This window comes from Heterodontus francisci, chromosome X (genome assembly GCF_036365525.1).
Source record: "Heterodontus francisci isolate sHetFra1 chromosome X, sHetFra1.hap1, whole genome shotgun sequence".
NCBI classification, from domain to species: Eukaryota; Metazoa; Chordata; class Chondrichthyes; order Heterodontiformes; family Heterodontidae; genus Heterodontus; species Heterodontus francisci.
This window is the reverse complement of record NC_090421.1, coordinates 6,026-25,258: the sequence shown is the minus strand read 5'-3', so window position 1 is coordinate 25,258 and position 19,233 is coordinate 6,026. Positions and strand designations below refer to the sequence as shown.

Genomic DNA, 19,233 nt, shown 5'->3' with positions numbered 1-19,233 from the left:
AAGCTCCCTCTACACTGTCCCCCATCAAACACTCCCAGGACAGGTACAGCACGGGGGGGTTAGATACAGAGTAAAGCTCCCTCTTAAAAGACTCCAATGACAGGTACAGGACGGGGGGGGTTAGATACAGAGTAAAGCAGATATAGCACCAGTCCTTGACTTCCAAAAGGAAACCCACTGAGGAAATCACTGAGTGTTTTTACACCAGCATAGCTTATCAAATAACAAGTTGAAATGCATGGAGCAAGCGGAGTTGTGTAAACGTATAATCGAGCGAGCTAGATCCCGACACGTTATCCGGGGACCGCCGGCGGTTGACGGCTCAGTATCCCAGGCGAGCGCCGTGGGGCTGCAAGGGGGGGGGGGAAATGGGAGCAGTGCACGCTCGAGCGGACGAGCGGCCCCGAGACAGATTCTCGATGCAACGCAATTTCGCTGGGATGAGAGAGGGCCGCCCCGTGAGGAGAAGATCGAGCGGAACGGGCCAGTCTTCTCTCAGGACAAAGGGGTCGGCCGTTTGGGACTGAGACGGCGGGGGGGGGGGGGGGGGGGGAGAAATTTCTTCGCTCGGGAGGGTTTGTGAATCTTGGGAATTCTCTACCCCCAGAGGGCTGAGAAGACGTTTCTCATGAATACCCCCCCGTTGGATTTAGTCGTGACTGTCATATCGATGGCTCCCCCTCCCCCCTTAGTTCTGGTCTCTCCATCCGCACCACCACCCCGCCACCCCGCCACTCCCCCACAACCCCCTCAACAAGTGGAAACATAATCTCGACGCGTAGTCCGCGACGATATTTTAGCACAACTGTGCACAGCTTATTCTAAAAAAAAAAATATTAGCTTAATCACGGTTCAGCTTTATCGCTGATTGTAGTGTAGTAGATCAAAGGATAGACAGCGACGGGGGCTTTGATAGAAGTAGAGAGGGAGGGAGAAACTGTTTCCGGTGGCGGGAGGGTCGGGATGGGCCGAATGGCCTCCATCCATTCAACGATATTTAAGGTACTGCTGAAAGCAGAGGCACTTTGTCGGAGCTTTTCCTCTTGCGCTCATCGGGACAGCCCGCAAGAATACCAACGCGCGGGAAGGCAACAGTTTTACGCTGCGTGGGAAGAGAGCGCCGATTGGTTGGCAAGTGGACTCTGTCGCCAACCAATCAGCACTCCCTTCTCACACAGCATAAAACTGTGGCTTTCCCGTGCGTTGGCATTCTTGCGGGCTGTCCCGATGAGCGCAAGACGAAAAGCTCCGACAAAATGTCTTCGTTTTCAGCAACGTTCAAGCTCCGGGCTACCACAACGGCTATTTGATATTTAAGGCGTCAGCGTATCGGAATCGCGGCCCCCCACCCCCCCCCACCTCCTGTGCCCCGCGCCCACGGCGGTGTGGGGGGAGTGGAAGGGGAGGAGGAGTTGGGGGTTCAGACGCCGGGAGTGGACGCCAGCAGACTCGTGACGCCCAGCTCCTGCAGCCGAGCAGTCGCGGCCTCCTCCCAGCCCCTGTTGGCTTGCGGGTTGCGCGGGGAAGGGTGGGGGATGCCCACCACCCGCACCCGGGCCGTGTCCCCCTCCGCTAGCACCCTCCTGGCCCTCCCCTCCGCCAGCTTTCCCACCCCAATCACCATCCCCACCCCCAGCAGCCGCACGGCCCGCCGGAGGGAGTCGTCGCAGGTGGCCAGCACGTCCTGGCGCTGGGCTGGCGGGAGGTCAGCGGGGGTCAGGTTGCGGCCGCCCACGTCCAGGAAGGCCAGCGGGCAGAGGTTGTGGACGAAGCAGCCGCCGAAGAAGGCCGCGGGGCCCCCGTCCCCGCACAGCCGGCGCAGGAGCCCCCAGAAGCGGGCCCCGCTCACCTCCGTCCTAGGGCAGTCCAGGCCCAGCACAGGCCGCTTGGGGTGCTCCACCGTGGGCCTCCCCACGGTCCCGCTCACCCCCAGCCAGTCCCGCACAGACTTCACCTCTCCGAAAGGCACCTGGTGTTAAGCAGAGAAGAGAAAACAGTGAATAGAGAGAGAGAGAGAGAGAGGGAGAGGGAGACAGAAAGAGAGAGAGAGGGAGACAGAAAGAGAGAGAGAGGGAGACAGAAAGAGAGAGAGAGGGAGACAGAAAGACGGAAAGAGAGGGACAGAGAGAGAGAGAGACAGAGAGACAGACAGAGAGACAGACAGAGAGACAGACAGAGAGACAGACAGAGAGACAGAGAGAGGTAGAGAGACAGAGACAGACAGAGAGAGGTAGAGAGACAGAGAGAGACAGAGAGAGACAGAGACAGAGACAGAGAGAGAGAGAGAGAGAAAGACAGAGAGAGAAAGACAGAGAGAGGAAGACAGAGAGAGGAAGACAGAGAGAGGAAGACAGAGAGAGGGAGACAGAGAGAGGAAGACAGAGAGAGGAAGACAGAGAGAGGGAGACAGAGAGAGGGAGACAGAGAGAGGGAGACAGAGAGAGGGAGACAGAGAGAGGGAGACAGAGAGAGGGAGACAGAGAGAGGGAGACAGAGAGAGGGAGACAGAGAGAGGGAGACAGAGAGAGGGAGACAGAGAGAGGGAGACAGAGAGAGGGAGACAGAGAGAGGGAGACAGAGAGAGGGAGACAGAGAGCGAGGGGGACAGAGAGCGAGGGGGACAGAGAGCGAGGGGGACAGAGAGCGAGGGGGACAGAGAGAGGGAGAGAGACAGAGGGAGGGAGAGAGACAGAGGCAGGGAGAGAGACAGAGGCAGGGAGAGAGACAGAGGCAGGGAGAGAGACAGAGGCAGGGAGAGAGACAGAGGCAGGGAGAGAGACAGAGGCAGGGAGAGAGACAGAGGCAGGGAGGGAGAGAGAGAGACAGAGAGAGAGGGAGACAGAGAGAGACAGATACATTAGGGACATTTAAGCGACTCTTGGATAGGTACATGGATGATAGTAGAATGAAGGGTAGGTAGTTAGTTTGATCTTAGAGTAGGTTAAAGGTTCAGCACAACATCATGGGCCGAAGGGCCTGTACTGTGCTGTACTGTTCTATGTTCTATAAAGACAGAGAGAGAGAGACATAAAGACAGAGGGAGCGAGAGAGAGGGACAATATGAGAGAGAGAGAGAGACAGACAGACAGACAGAGTGGGAGCGGGACAGAGTGGGAGAGAGGGACAAAGAGACAGACAGAGTGGGAGAGAGAGAGGGAACAGAGACAGAGAGGGACAGAGAGAATGAGGGAGAGAGAGGGACACAGAGAGGGAGATAGAGGGACAGGGAGTGAGAGAGACGGAGAGAGGGACAGAGAGAGAGAGACAGACAGACAGAAAGAGGGATAGAGACAGAGAGAGAGAGAGAATGAGGGAGACAAATAGAGGGAGTGAGAGACAGAGAGAGGGAGAGTGAGCGAGAGAGAGAGGTAGAGAGAGAGAGACAGACAGACAGAGAGAGGGAGAGCCAGAGACAGAGAGAGAGACACACAGAGAGGGAGACAGACAGAAAGAAGGAGGCAGACAGAGGGAGGGAGGGAGACACAGAGAAAGGGAGGGAGACACAGAGAGAGGGAGAGAGAGATAGAGCGAGTGAGACAGACAGAGACAGAGAGAGAGAGAGAGAGAGATAGAGCGAGTGAGACAGAGAGAGAGACAGAGAGAGAGAGACAGAGAGAGAGAGACAGAGAGAGAGAGACAGAGAGAGAGACAGAGAGGGGGAGACAGAGAGGGGGAGACAGAGAGGGGGAGACAGAGAGGGGGAGACAGAGAGGGGGAGACAGAGAGGGGGAGACAGAGAGGGGGAGACAGAGAGAGAGATAGAGCGAGTGAGACAGAGAGAGACAGAGAGAGAGAGACAGAGAGAGAGAGAGGGGGAGACAGAGAGGGGGAGACAGAGAGGGGGAGACAGAGAGGGGGAGACAGAGAGGGGGAGACAGAGAGGGGGAGACAGAGAGGGGGAGACAGAGAGGGGGAGACAGAGAGGGGGAGACAGAGAGGGGGAGACAGAGAGGGGGAGACAGAGAGGGGGAGACAGACAGAGTGAGGGAGACAGAGTGAGGGAGACAGAGAGGGCGAGAGAGAGAGAGGGAGACAGAGTGGGAGAGGCAGATTAAGTGGGGGAGAGAGAGATTAGAGAGAGGGAGACAGACAGGGAGAGGAAGAGGGAGACAGAGAGAGAGACAGACAGACAGAGAGAAGGAGAGAGACAGAGAGCGGGAAAGAGAGTGAGAGGGACAGAGAGACAGAGGGAGAGATACTGAGGGAGAGAGAGAGAGCGGGGGAGAGAGAGAGAGAGGGAGACAGAGAGGGAAAGAGAGACAGAAAGAGGGAGACAAACAGAGAGAGGGAGAGAGAGGGACAGAGAAAGAGAGAGCAAGGGAGACAGAGAGACAGAGAGAGGGAGACAGAGAGACAGAGGGAGAGAGAGGCAGACAGAGAGATAGACAGCGAGAGACAGAGAGAGAGAGACAGAGAGAGAGAGAGACAGAGACAGAGACAGAGAGAGACAGAGACAGAGAGAGACAGAGACAGAGACAGAGAGAGACAGAGAGAAAGACTGAGAGAAAGACCAAGACAGATAGAGAGATAAAGACAGAGAGAGGGAGACATAAAGACAGAGGGAGAGACATAAAGACAGAGGGAGAGAGAGAGAGGGACAATGAGAGAGAGAGGGAGAGTGAGAGAGAGACAGAGTGGGAGAGAGAAAGGTAACAGAGACAGAGAGGGACAGAGAGAATGAGGGGGACAGAGAGGGAGAGAGAGACACACAGAGAGGGAGAGAGAGGGACAGAGAGCGGGAGAGAGACAGAGAGAGGGAGAGAGAGAGGGACAGAGAGAGAGAGGGACAGAGAGAGAGGGACAGAGAGAAAGAGAGAGAGAGACAGACAGAGAGAGAGACAGAGAGGGACAGGGAGAGAGGAAGAAGGAGAGAGACAGAGAGAGGGAGAGAGAGAACGAGGGAGACAGAGAGAGTGAGAGACAGAGAGAGGGAGAGTGAGAGAGAGGGAGAGTGAGAGAGAGGTAGAGAGAGTGAGAGAGAGGTAGAGAGAGTGAGAGAGAGGTAGAGAGAGAGAGACAGAGACAGACAGAGAGAGAGAGAGCCACAGACAGACACACAGAGAAGGAGACAGATAGAGAGAAGGAGGCAGACAGAGAGAGGGAAAGATAGGGAGAGACAGCCAGAGGGAGAGAGGGAGGGAGAGATCGCCAGAGGGGGGGGGAGAGAGAGAGAAACAGAGAGAGACAGAGAGAGAGACAGAGAGAGAGACAGAGACAGAGAGAAACAGAGAGAGAGACAGAGACAGAGAGAAACAGAGAGAGAGAGATAGAGAGAGATAGAGACAGAGAGAGAGACAGAGAGAGAGAGACAGAGAGAGAGAGACAGAGAGAGAGAGCCAGTATGGAAGAGAGAGACCGAGAGAGACAGACAGAAAGGCAGAGGGAGAAAGAGAGAGAGTGAGAGACAGAGACAGAGAGAGAGAGAGATAGAGAGAGAGAGAGAGATAGAGAGAGACAGAGTGGGAGAGAGAGACAGAGTGGGAGAGAGAGACAGAGTGGGAGTGACAGAAAGGCAGAGGGAGAAAGAGAGAGTGAGAGAGACAGAGTGAGAGAGAGAGTGGGGGAAAGAGAGAGAGGGAGACAGAGAGAGGGAGACAGAGAGAGAGAGGGAGACAGAGAGAGAGAGGGAGACAGAGAGAGAGAGAGAGGGAGGGAGAGTGAGAGAGAGAGAGGTAGAGAGACAGACAGACAGACAGAGAGAGAGAGAGAGCCAGAGACAGAGAGAGACACACAGAGAGAAGGAGGCAGACAGAGAGGGAAAGAGAGAGGGAAAGAGAGAGAGAGGGAGAGACAGCCAGAGAGAGAGACAGTGAGACAGACATAAAGACAGAGGGAGAGAGAGAGACACAGAGAGAGAGACAGAGAGAGAGAGAGTGGGAGAGTGAGACAGACAGAAAGGCAGAGGGAGAGAGAGAGAGAGAGAGTGAAAGACAGAGAGAGAGAGACAGAGACAGAGACAGAGACAGAGAGAGAGAGAGAGAGAGAGAGAGAGAGATAGAGAGAGAGAGATAGAGAGAGAGAGATAGAGAGAGAGAGACAGAGTGGGAGAGCGACAGAAAGGCAGAGGGAGAAAGAGAGTGAGAGACAGAGAGAGTGAGAGACAGAGAGAGAGAGAGACAGAGAGAGAGAGAGACAGAGAGAGAGAGAGACAGACAGACAGAGTGAGAGAGAGAGTGGGGAAAGATAGAGAGAGGGAGAGAGAGAACGAGGGAGACAGAGAGAGGGAGTGGGAGACAGAGAGAGACGGGGAGACAGAGAGAGGGGGAGACAGAGAGAGAGAGAGACAGAGAGTGAGACATAAAGAGAGACATAAAGACAGAGGTAGAGAGAGAGAGACAGAAAGGCAGAGAGAGACAGAGAGTGAGACAGAAAGAGAGACATAAAGACAGAGGGAGAGAGAGAGAGACAGAAAGGCAGAGGGAGAGAGAGAGAAACAGAAAGGCAGCAGGAGAGAGAGAGAGACATAAAGATAGAGGGAGGGAGAGAGAGAGAGGGACAAAGAGAGAAAGAGACAGAGAGATAGACACAGACTGGGAGAGAGAGACAGAGAGACAGACAGAGTGGGAGATAGAGAGGGAGAGGGAGACAGAGGGAGAGTGAAAGAGAGACAGAAAGGCAGAGGAGGAGAGAGAGAGGCACAGACAGAGAAAGAGATAGGGAGAGAGAGTCAGAGAGAGACAGAGAGAGGGAGAGAGAGAGAGAGACAGAGTGGGAGAGAGAGACAGAGAGAGACGGTCAGAAAGGCAGAGGGACAGAGAGAGAGAGAGAAAGAAAGAGAGAGGGACAGAGAGAGGGACAGAGAGAGAGACAGAGAGAGACAGAAAGGCAGAGGGAGAAAGACAGACAGAGAGAGAGAGACAGAAAGAGAGAGGGACAGAGAGAGAGACAGAGAGAGACAGAAAGGCAGAGGGAGAAAGACAGACAGAGAGAGAGAGACAAAAAAGAGCAAGAGAGTGAGGGACAGAGAGAGAGACAGAGAGGCAGAGGGAGAGAGAAAGAGGGAGAGGGTGGGACAGAGAGAGAAAGGGAGAGAGAGAGAGAGAAAGAGGGAGACAGGGAGAGAGAAAGGGAAACAGAGAGAGAAGGAGACAGAGAGAGAGAGAACACAGAGGGAGCCGAAAGCAAGTGCGACAGAGAGCTAGACAGAGAGAGAAGGTGCAACAGAGAAAGAGAGCAAGAGTGCGAGAGCGCGTGATAGAGAGAGCGACAGAGCGTGAGCAAGGCAGAGAGAGAGAGAGAAAGAGAAAGGGAGAGGGAGGCACAGAGACTTAGACGAGACCGAGACAGAGATGAAGTCAGAAAGAGTGAGCACCGGTGCAAGGAGACCCAGAGAAATAGAGAGAGTGACAGCATGAGAGAGAGAGAGAGAGGAAGAGAAAGAAAGAGAACAGGAAAGAGAAATAATGAAACAAAAGATGCATCCATGTTACAGTGAGGGGTGTGGGATATATCAGTGTGTTACAGTGAGGGGTGTGGAATATATCAATGTGTTACAGTGAGGGGTGTGGAATATATCAGAGTGTTACAGTGAGGGGTGTGGGATATATCAGTGTGTTAGAGTGAGGGGTGTGGAATATATCAGAGTGTTACAGTGAGGGGTGTGGGATATATCAGAGTGTTACAGTGAGGGGTGTGGGATATATCAGTGTGTTACAGTGAGGGGTGTGGAATATATCAGAGTGTTACAGTGAGGGGTGTGGGATATATCAGAGTGTTACAGTGAGGGGTGTGGGATATATCAGAGTGTTACAGTGAGGGGTGTGGGATATATCAGTGTGTTACAGTGAGGGGTGTGGAATATATCAGAGTGTTACAGTGAGGGGTGTGGGATATATCAGAGTGTTACAGTGAGGGGTGTGGGATATATCAGTGTGATACAGTGAGGGGTGTGGGATATATCAGAGTGTTACAGAGAGGGGTGTGGGATATATCAGAGTGTTACAGTGAGGGGTGTGGGATATATCAGAGTGTTACAGTGAGGAGTGTGGAGTTTATCAGAGTGTTACAGTGAGGGGTGTGGGATATATCAGAGTGTTAGTGAGGGGTGTGGGATATATCAGAGTGTGACAGTGAGGGGTGTGGGATATATCAGTGTGTTACAGTGAGGGGTGTGGGATATATCAGTGTGTTACAGTGAGGGGTGTGGAATATATCAGAGTGTTACAGTGAGGGGTGTGGGATATATCAGAGTGTTACAGTGAGGGGTGTGGGATATATCAGTGTGATACAGTGAGGGGTGTGGGATATATCAGAGTGTTACAGAGAGGGGTGTGGGATATATCAGAGTGTTACAGTGAGGGGTGTGGGATATATCAGAGTGTTACAGTGAGGAGTGTGGAGTTTATCAGAGTGTTACAGTGAGGGGTGTGGGATATATCAGAGTGTTAGTGAGGGGTGTGGGATATATCAGAGTGTGACAGTGAGGGGTGTGGGATATATCAGAGTGTCAGTGAGGGGTGTGGGATATATCAGAGTGTTACAGTGAGGGGTGTGGGATATATCAGAGTGTTACAGTGAGGAGTGTGGGATATATCAGAGTGTTACAGTGAGGGGTGTGGGATATATCAGAGTGTTACAGTGAGGGGTGTGGGATATATCAGAGTGTGACAGTGAGGGGTGTGGGATGTATCAGGGTGTTACAGTGAGGGGTGTGGGATACATCAGAGTGTGACAGTGAGGGGTGTGGGATATATCAGAGTGTTACAGTGAGGGGTGTGGGATATATCAGGGTGTTACAGTGAGGGGTGTGGGATATATCAGAGTGTGACAGTGAGGGGTGTGGGATATATCAGAGTGTTACAGTGAGGGGTGTGGGGTATATCAGGGTGTTACAGTGAGGGGTGTGGGATATATCAGAGTGTGACAGTGAGGGGTGTGGGATATATCAGAGTGTGATAGTGAGGGGTGTGGGATATATCAGTGTGTTACAGTGAGGGGTGTGGGGTATATCAGGGTGTTACAATGAGGGGTGTGGGATATATCAGAGTGTGACAGTGAGGGGTGTGGGATATATCAGAGTGTTACAGTGAGGGGTGTGGGGTATATCAGTGTGTTACAGTGAGGGGTGTGGGATATATCAGAGTGTGACAGTGAGGGGTGTGGGATGTATCAGAGTGTTACAGTGAGGGGTGTGGGATATATCAGAGTGTTACAGAGAGGGGAGTGGGATATATCAGTGTTACAGTGAGGGGTGTGGGATACATCAGTGTTACAGTGAGGGGTGTGGGGTATATCAGAGTGTTACAGTGAGGGGTGTGGGATATATCAGAGTGTTACAGTGAGGGGTGTGGGATATATCAGTGTTACAGTGAGGGGTGTGGGATATATCAGAGTGTTACAGTGAGGGGTGTGGGATATATCAGAGTGTTACAGTGAGGGGTGTGGGATACATCAGTGTTACAGTGAGGGGTGTGGGATATATCAGAGTGTTACAGTGAGGGGTGTGGGATATATCAGAGAGTAACAGTGAGGGGTGTGGGATATATCAGTGTGTTGCAGTGAGGGATGTGGGATATATCAGTGTTTCAGTGAGGGGTGTTGGAAATATCAGAGTGTGACAGTGAGGGGTGTGGGGTATTTCAGAGAGTAACAGTGAGGGGTGTGGGATATATCAGAGTGTTACAGTGAGGGGTGTGGAATATATCAGAGTGTGACAGTGAGGGGTGTGGGGTATTTCAGAGAGTAACAGTGAGGGGTGTGGGATATATCAGAGTGTTCCAGAGAGGTATGTGGGATATATCAGAGTGTTACAGTGAGGGGTGTGGGGTATTTCAGAGAGTAACAGTGAGGGGTGTGGGATATATCAGTGTTACAGTGAGGGGTGTGGAATATATCAGAGTGTTACAGTGAAGGGTGTGGGATATATCAGTGTTTCAGTGAGGGGTGTGGAGTATATCAGAGTGTTACACTGAGGGGTGTGGGATATATCAGAGTGTTACAGTGAGGAGTGTGGGGTATATCAGAGTGTTACAGTGAGGGGTGTGGAATATATCAGAGTGTTACACTGAGGGGTGTGGGATATATCAGCGTGTTACAGTGAGGGGTGTGGGATATATCAGTGTGTTACAGTGCGTAGTGTGGGATATCAGAGTGTTACAGTGAGGGGTGTGGGATATATCAGAGTGTTACAGTGAGGTGTGTGGGATATATCAGAGTGTTACAGTGAGGGATGTGGAATATGTCAGAGTGTTACACTGAGGGGTGTGGGATATATCAGAGTGTTACAGTGAGGGGTGTGGAATATATCAGAGTGTTACACTGAGGGGTGTGGGATATATCAGAGTGTTACAGTGAGGGGTGTGGGGTATATCAGAGTGTTACACTGAGGGGTGTGGGATATATCAGAGTGTTACAGTGAGGGGTGTGGAATATATCAGAGTGTTACACTGAGGGGTGTGGGATATATCAGAGTGTTACAGTGAGGGGTGTGGGGTATATCAGAGTGTTACAGTGAGGGGTGTGCGATATATCAGAGTGTTACAGTGAGGGGTGTGGAATATATCAGAGTGTTACAGTGAGGGGTGTGGAATATATCAGAGTGTTACAGTGAGGGGTGTGGAATATATCAGAGTGTTACACTGAGGGGTGTGGGATATATCAGAGTGTTACACTGAGGGGTGTGGGATATATCAGAGTGTTACAGTGAGGGGTGTGAGATATATCAGAGTGTTACACTGAGGGGTGTGGAATATATCAGAGTGTTACAGTGAGGGGTGTGGAATATATCAGAGTGTTACAGTGAGGGGTGTGGAATATATCAGAGTGTTACACTGAGGGGTGTGGGATATATCAGAGTGTTACACTGAGGGGTGTGGAATATATCAGAGTGTTACACTGAGGGGTGTGGGATATATCAGTGTGTTACACTGAGGGGTGTGGGATATATCAGAGTGTTACAGTGAGGGGTGTGGAATATATCAGAGTGTTACAGTGAGGGGTGTGGAATATATCAGAGTGTTACACTGAGGGGTGTGGGATATATCAGAGTGTTACAGTGAGGGGTGTGGGATATATCAGAGTGTTACAGTGAGGGGTGTGCGATATATCAGAGTGTTACAGTGAGGGGTGTGCGATATATCAGAGTGTTACAGTGAGGGGTGTGGGATATATCAGAGTGTTACAGTGAGGGGTGTGGAATATATCAGAGTGTTACACTGAGGGGTGTGGGATATATCAGAGTGTTACAGTGAGGGGTGTGGGATATATCAGAGTGTTACAGTGAGGGGTGTGGAATATATCAGAGTGTTACACTGAGGGGTGTGGGATATATCAGAGTGTTACAGTGAGGGGTGTGGAATATATCAGAGTGTTACAGTGAGGGGTGTGGAATATATCAGAGTGTTACACTGAGGGGTGTGGGATATATCAGAGTGTTACAGTGAGGGGTGTGGGATATATCAGAGTGTTACAGTGAGGGGTGTGCGATATATCAGAGTGTTACACTGAGGGGTGTGGGATATATCAGTGTGTTACAGTGCGTAGTGTGGGATATCAGAGTGTTACAGTGAGGAGTGTGGGATATATCAGAATGTTACACTGAGGAGTGTGGGATATATCAGTGTGTTACAGTGCGTAGTGTGGGATATCAGAGTGTTACAGTGAGGAGTGTGGAATATATCAGAGTGTTACACTGAGGGGTGTGGGATATATCAGAGTGTTACACTGAGGGGTGTGGGATATATCAGAGTGTTACACTGAGGAGTGTGGGATATATCAGAGTGTTACACTGAGGGGTGTGGGATATATCAGAGTGTTACACTGAGGGGTGTGGGATATATCAGAGTGTTACACTGAGGAGTGTGGGATATATCAGTGTGTTACAGTGCGTAGTGTGGGATATCAGAGTGTTACAGTGAGGAGTGTGGAATATATCAGAGTGTTACACTGAGGGGTGTGGGATATATCAGAGTGTTACAGTGAGGGGTGTGGGATATATCAGAGTGTTACAGTGAGGGGTGTGGAATATATCAGAGTGTTACACTGAGGGGTGTGGGATATATCAGAGTGTTACACTGAGGGGTGTGGGATATATCAGAGTGTTACACTGAGGAGTGTGGGATATATCAGTGTGTTACAGTGCGTAGTGTGGGATATCAGAGTGTTACAGTGAGGAGTGTGGGATATATCAGAATGTTACACTGAGGAGTGTGGGATATATCAGAGTGTTACACTGAGGAGTGTGGGATATATCAGTGTGTTACAGTGAGGAGTGTGGGATATATCAGAGTGTTACACTGAGGAGTGTGGGATATATCAGTGTGTTACAGTGCGTAGTGTGGGATATCAGAGTGTTACAGTGAGGAGTGTGGGATATATCAGAGTGTTACAGTGAGGAGTGTGGGATATATCAGAGTGTTACACTGAGGAGTGTGGGATATATCAGTGTGTTACAGTGCGTAGTGTGGGATATCAGAGTGTTACAGTGAGGAGTGTGGGATATATCAGAGTGTTACAGTGAGGGGTGTGGGATATATCAGTGTGTTACAGTGAGGGGTGTGGGATATATCAGAGTGTTACACTGAGGAGTGTGGGATATATCAGTGTGTTACAGTGCGTAGTGTGGGATATCAGAGTGTTACAGTGAGGAGTGTGGGATATATCAGAGTGTTACAGTGAGGGGTGTGGGATATATCAGTGTGTTACAGTGAGGGGTGTGGGATATATCAGAGTGTTACAGTGAGGGGTGTGGGATATATCAGTGTGTTACAGTGAGGGGTGTGGGATATATCAGAGTGTTACAGTGAGGGGTGTGGGATATATCAGAGTGTTACAGTGAAAGGGTGTGGGATATATCAGTGTGTTACAGTGAGGGGTGTGGGATATATCAGAGTGTTACAGTGAGGGGTGTGGGATATATCAGTGTGTTACAGTGAGGGGTGTGGGATATATCAGAGTGTTACAGTGAGGGGTGTGGAATATATCAGAGTGTTACAGTGAGGGGTGTGGGGTATATCAGAGTGTTACAGTGAGGGGTGTCGGGTATATCAGAATGTTACAGTGAGGGGTGTGGGATATATCAGAGTGTGACAGTGAGGGGTGTGGGATATATCAGAGTGTTACAGTGAGGGGTGTGGGATATATCAGTGTGTTACAGTGAGGGGTGTGGGATATATCAGAGTGTTACAGTGAGGGGTGTGGGATATATCAGAGTGTTACAGTGAGGGGTGTGGGATATATCAGAGTGTTACAGTGAGGGGTGTGGGATATATCAGAGTGTTACAGTGAGGGGTGTGGGATATATCAGAGTGTTACAGTGAGGGGTGTGGGATATATCAGTGTGTTACAGTGAGTGGTGTGGGATATATCAGAGTGTTACAGTGAGGGGTGTGGGATATATCAGAGTGTTACAGTGAGGGGTGTGGGATATATCAGAGTGTTACAGTGAGGGGTGTGGGATATATCAGAGTGTTACAGTGAGGGGTGTGGGATATATCAGTGTGTTACAGTGAGGAGTGTGGGATATATCAGTGTGTTACAGTGAGGGGTGTGGAATATATCAGAGTGTTACACTGAGGGGTGCGGGATATATCAGAGTGTTACAGTGAGGGGTGTGGGATATATCAGAGTGTTACAGTGAGGGGTGCGGGATATATCAGAGTGTTACACTGAGGGGTGCGGGATATATCAGAGTGTTACAGTGAGGGGTGCGGGATATATCAGAGTGTTACAGTGAGGGGTGTGGGATATATCAGAGTGTTACAGTGAGGGGTGTGGGATATATCAGAGTGTTACAGTGAGGGGTGTGGGATATATCAGAGTGTTACAGTGAGGGGTGTGGGGTATATCAGAGTGTTACAGTGAGGGGTGTGGGATATATCAGAGTGTTACAGTGAGGGGTGTGGGATATATCAGTGTGTTACAGTGAGGGGTGTGGAATATATCAGAGTGTTACAGTGAGGGGTGTGGGATATATCAGAGTGTTACAGTGAGGGGTGTGGGATATATCAGAGTGTTACAGTGAGGGGTGTGGGATATATCAGAGTGTTACAGTGAGGGACGTGATGCCCCCAGAGTCGAGCAACCATCCCACATTGACAGGCAGCGGTAGCAGGGGGTGGGAGGGTGTGAGGCGGAACGTGGCGAGGGGTGGAGGGGAAGGGGCAGAGCTTAACGACCGGGGAAACAGCGGGACGCCGCGCGGCAGCTTCTCACCCCAGTCTGCACCATTCCAAAGGGGCCGGGGTTCATCCCCAGGAACAGCACCTCCTTCGGGGCCTGGCAGTACATCTCCACGTACGCCCGGTGTGGCTCCCAGGCGTACTCCAGCGGGCTGTACACGTAGCAGACGGGCGGCGCGAACGGCAACTCCCTCAGGCGGGCGTTGAGCTCCAGCTCCAGTCGCAAGAAGGCGTCGGCCAGGCCCTCCCCCTGGGGAGGGCACCCGTCGCCCTGGGCAGCCCAGGGGGGCGGCGTCGCCCGAGACTCCATCCCCTCTTCCCGTAACGCCGCCTTCCTCCCTCTCGGCTCGTGACCTGGGACGGAGAGAGAGAGAGAGAGAAAGAAATATCACCCCAAATATTGTTAAATCGTACCCCAATAAACCCCCAGAACCCCTCAATAAAGCCCCAATAAACCCCCACACACCCAGTCAACCCCCGATAAATCCCCTGATCCCCCAATAAAACCCCACACCCAATAAATACCCAGACCCCCCAATAAACACCCAGACCCCTCAATAAACCCCCAGATCCCCCAATAAACCCCCAGACCCCTGAATAAACCCCCAGACCCCTGAATAAACCCCCAGACCCCTGAATAAACCCCCAGACCCTCCAAAAAAAACCAGACCCCCCAATAAACCCCCAGATCCCCCAATAAACCCCCAGACCCCTGAATAAACCCCCAGTCCCTCCAATGAACCCCCAGACCCTCCAAAAAAAACCCACACTCCCCAATAAACCCCCAGAGCCCCCAATAAACCCCCCAGATCCCACAATAAACACCCAGATCCCTCAATAAACCATCAGACCGCCAATAAACCCCCAGACCCCCCAATAAACCCCCAGACCCCCCAATAAACCCCCAGACCCCACAATAAACCCCCAGATCCTCAATAAACCCCCAGATCCCTCAATAAACCACCAGACCCTCCAATAAACCCCCAGACCCCCAATAAACCCCCAGACCCTTCCCAATAAACCCCCAGACCCTTCCCAATAAACCCCCAGACCCTTCCCAATAAACCCCCAGATCCCCCAATAAACCCCCAGACCCCTGAATAAACCCCCAGTCCCTCCAATGAACCCCCAGACCCTCCAAAAAAAACCCAGACCCCCAAATAAATCCCCAGACCCCCAATAAACCCCCAGTCCCTCCAATGAACCCCCAGACCCTCCAATGAACCCCCAGAGCCCACAATAAACCCCCCCAGATCCCACAATAAACACCCAGATCCCTCAATAAACCATCAGACCGCCAATAAACCCCCAGACCCCCCTATAAACCCCCAGACCCCCCAATAAACCCCCAGACCCCACAATAAACCCCCAGATCCTCAATAAACCCCCAGATCCCTCAATAAACCACCAGACCCTCCAATAAACCCCCAGACCCCCAATAAACCCCCAGACCCTTCCCAATAAACCCCTAGACCCCACAATAAACCCCCAGATCCTCAATAAACCCCCAGATCCCTCAATAAACCCCCAGATCCCTCAATAAACCCCCAGACCCTTCCCAATAAACCCCTAGACCCCACAATAAACCCCCAGATCCCTCAATAAAGCACCAGACCCTCCAATAAACCCCCAGACCCCCCAATAAACCCCCAGACCCTTCCCAATAAACCCCTAGACCCCACAATAAACCCCCAGATCCCCAATAAACCCCCAGACCCCCAATAAACCCCCCATACCCCACAATAAACCCCCAGACCCCCCCAATAAACCCCCAGATCCCTCAATAAACCACCAGACCCCCAATAAACCCCCAGACCCCCCCAATAAACCCCCAGACCCTTCCCAATAAACCCCTAGACCCCACAATAAACCCCCAGACCCCCCCAATAAACCCCGAGACCCCCCAATAAACCCCCAGACTCCCCAATAAACCCCCAGACCCCACAATAAACCCCCAGATCCCCAATAAACACCCAGACCCCACAATAAACCCCCAGACCCCACAATAAACCCCGAGCCCCCAATAAACCCCCAGACCCCACAATAAACCACCAGAACCCCCAATAAACCACCAGAACCCCCAATAAACCCCCAGACCCCACAATAAACCCCCAGATCCTCAATAAACCCCCAGACCCCCCAATAAACCCCCAGACCCCCAACAAACCACCAGAACCCCCAATAAACCCCCAGAGCCCTCAATAAACCCCCAGACCCCCCAATAAACCCCCAGACCCCCCAATAAACCCCCAGATCCCACAATAAACCCCCAGACCCCCCAATAAACCCCCAGACCCCCCAATAAACCCCGACCCCCCAATAAACCCCCAGACCCCCCAATAAACCCCGACCCTCCAATAAACCCCCAGACCCCCCAATAAACCCCTAGATCCTCAATAAACCCCCAGACCCCCCAATAAACCCCTAGATCCTCAATAAACCCCCAGACCCCCCAATAAACCCCCAGACCCCCCAATAAACCCCCAGACCCCACAATAAACCCCCAGACCCCCAATAAACCACCAGAACCCCCCAAAAAAACCCAGACCCTCCAATAAACCCCCAGAGCCCCCAATAAACCCCCAGATCCTCAATAAACCCCCAGACCCCCCAATAAACCACCAAAACCCACAATAAACCCCCAGACCCCACAATAAACCCCCAGAGCCCTCAATAAACCCCCAGATCCCTCAATAAAGCCCCAGACACCCCAATAAACACCCAGATCCTCAATAAACCCCCAGACCCCCCAATAAACTCCCAGACCCCCAATAAACCACCAGAACCCCCAATAAACCCCCAGACCCCACAATAAACCCCCAGAGCCCTCAATAAACCCCCAGACCCCCCAATAAACCCCCAGATCCTCAATAAACCCCCAGACCCCCCAATAAACCCCCAGACCCCACAATAAACCCCCAGAGCCCTCAAAAAACCCCCAGACCCCCCAATGAACCCCCAGATCCTCAATAAACCCCCAGACCCCACAATAAACCACCAGAACCCCCAATATACCCTCAGACCCCATAATAAACCCCCAGATCCTCAATAAACCACCAGACCCCTCAATAAACCACCAGACCCCCCAATAAACCACCAGACCCCCCAATAAACCACCAGACCCCTCAATAACCCCCAGACCCCCCAATAAACCCCCGGACCCCATAATAAACCCCCAGATCCTCAATAAACCACCAGACCCCCCAATAAACCACCAGACCCCTCAATAACCCCCAGACCCCCCAATAAACCACCAGAACCCCCAATATACCCTCAGACTCTTCAATAAACCCCCAGACCCCCCAATGAACCCCCAGATCCTCAATAAACCCCCAAACCCCACAATAAACCCCCCAGACCCCACAATAAACCCCCAGATCCTCAATAAACCACCAAACCCCCCAATAAACCACCAGATCCCTCAATAACCCCCAGACCCCCCCCAAATAAACCCAGACCCTCCAATATACCCTCAGACTCTTCAATAAACCCCCAGACCCCCAATAAACCTCCAGACCCCACAATAAACCCCCAGAGCCCTCAATAAACCCCCAGACCCCCCAATGAACCCCCAGATCCACAATAAACCCCCAGACCCCATAATAAACCCCCAGATCCTCAATAAACCCCCAGACCCCCCAATAAACCCCCAGACCCCCCAATAAACCCCCAGACCCCCCAATAAACCCCCAGATCCTCAATAAACCCCCAGACCCCACAATAAACCCCCAGAGCCCTCAATAAACCCCCAGACCCCCCAATGAACCCCCAGATCCTCAATAAACCCCCAGACCCCATAATAAACTCCCAGATCCTCAATAAACCACCAGACCCCCCAATAAACCACCAGAACCCCCAATATACCCTCAGACTCTTCAATAAACCCCCAGACCCCCCAATGAACCCCCAGACCCTCCAATAAACCCCCAAACCCCCCAATGAACCCCCAGACCCTCCAATAAACCCCCAGACCCCCCAATGAACCCCCAGATCCTCAATAAACCCCCAGACCCCCCAATAAACCCCCAGACCCCCCAATAAACACCCAGACCCCCAATAAACCCCCAGATCCTCAATAACCCCCAGATCCTCAATAAACCACCAGACCCCCCCCCCAATAAACCACCAGAACCCCCAATATACCCTCAGACTCTTCAATAAACCCCCAGACCCCCCAATGAACCCCCAGACCCTCCAATAAACCCCCAAACCCCCCAATGAACCCCCAGATCCTCCAATAAACCCCCAGACCCCCCAATGAACCCCCAGATCCTCAATAAACCCCCAGACCCCCCAATAAACCCCCAGACCCCCCAATAAACCCCCAGACCCCCAAAAAACACCCAGACCCCCAATAAACCCCCAGATCCTCAATAACCCCCAGACCCCCCCCAATAAACCCCCAGACCCCCCAATAACCCCCAGACCCCCCAATATACCCTCAGACCCTCCAATAAACCCTCAGACTCTTCAATAAACCCCCAAAACCCCAATAAAACCCCCAGAACCCCCCCCCCCCCCTCCTCTAACCGCCTCCCTTCAGCGCAGTTCCAGGCTCCCACCTCAAGCCTGGGGCCTGCTCAATTTGCCACAGCCTGAGGCCTACACGCGCGCGCGGGGGCTGCCGGGAGTTGTAGTCCCCGGAGCCGCGGCCCAGGGCGCGGGGAGGGGCCAGTGCGCTGGCGCGGCGCCCGGCGGTGACGGTGCTGCGCCTGCGTGCCCCCGGCTGCTGCGCGTCGCGGGCACGGCATTCGCAGCCGGCCCCCGCGCCGGCGCACGCGGCTACGGGCGCCTCTCCCGCAGCGCCACCGCTGGCCGGGAGGGGGAAGCTGCACCCTGCAAGCTCCCACCCCCAACTCACCACCCTCCGCCCACTTGCACAGGCTCACTCAGAAACACACCGAACCCCAGGGGTGGGGGTGGGGGTGAGGGTCACCGCCCACCCCCCCCCCCCCACCCCGACTTCACGGCAGCGTCCGACCAAGCCTGGCATCAAGGAGCCCCTCGCAAAACTGGAGTCAGTGGGAAGCGGGTGGGGGGTGACCCTGCGCTGGTTGGTACCGTACCCAGCGCAAAGGAAGATGGTCGCGGTTGTTGGAGGTCAATCACCTCAGCT

General features: G+C 52.5%; 1 protein-coding gene across 1 annotated transcript; it reads right to left on the bottom strand.

The window, feature by feature from the left end:
• Positions 1-1,220: 1,220 nt before the first annotated feature.
• smug1 (single-strand-selective monofunctional uracil-DNA glycosylase 1) lies at positions 1,221-18,758 on the bottom strand. The gene is made up of 3 exons (XM_068024948.1): positions 18,680-18,758; positions 14,152-14,471; positions 1,221-1,969 (listed from the first exon to the last, which is right to left on the bottom strand). Exons 2-3 carry the CDS (start codon positions 14,425-14,427, stop codon positions 1,421-1,423), a joined length of 825 nt encoding a protein of 274 aa, XP_067881049.1. The 5' UTR covers positions 14,428-14,471; positions 18,680-18,758; the 3' UTR covers positions 1,221-1,420.
• Between the last annotated feature and the right edge of the window lie 475 nt (positions 18,759-19,233).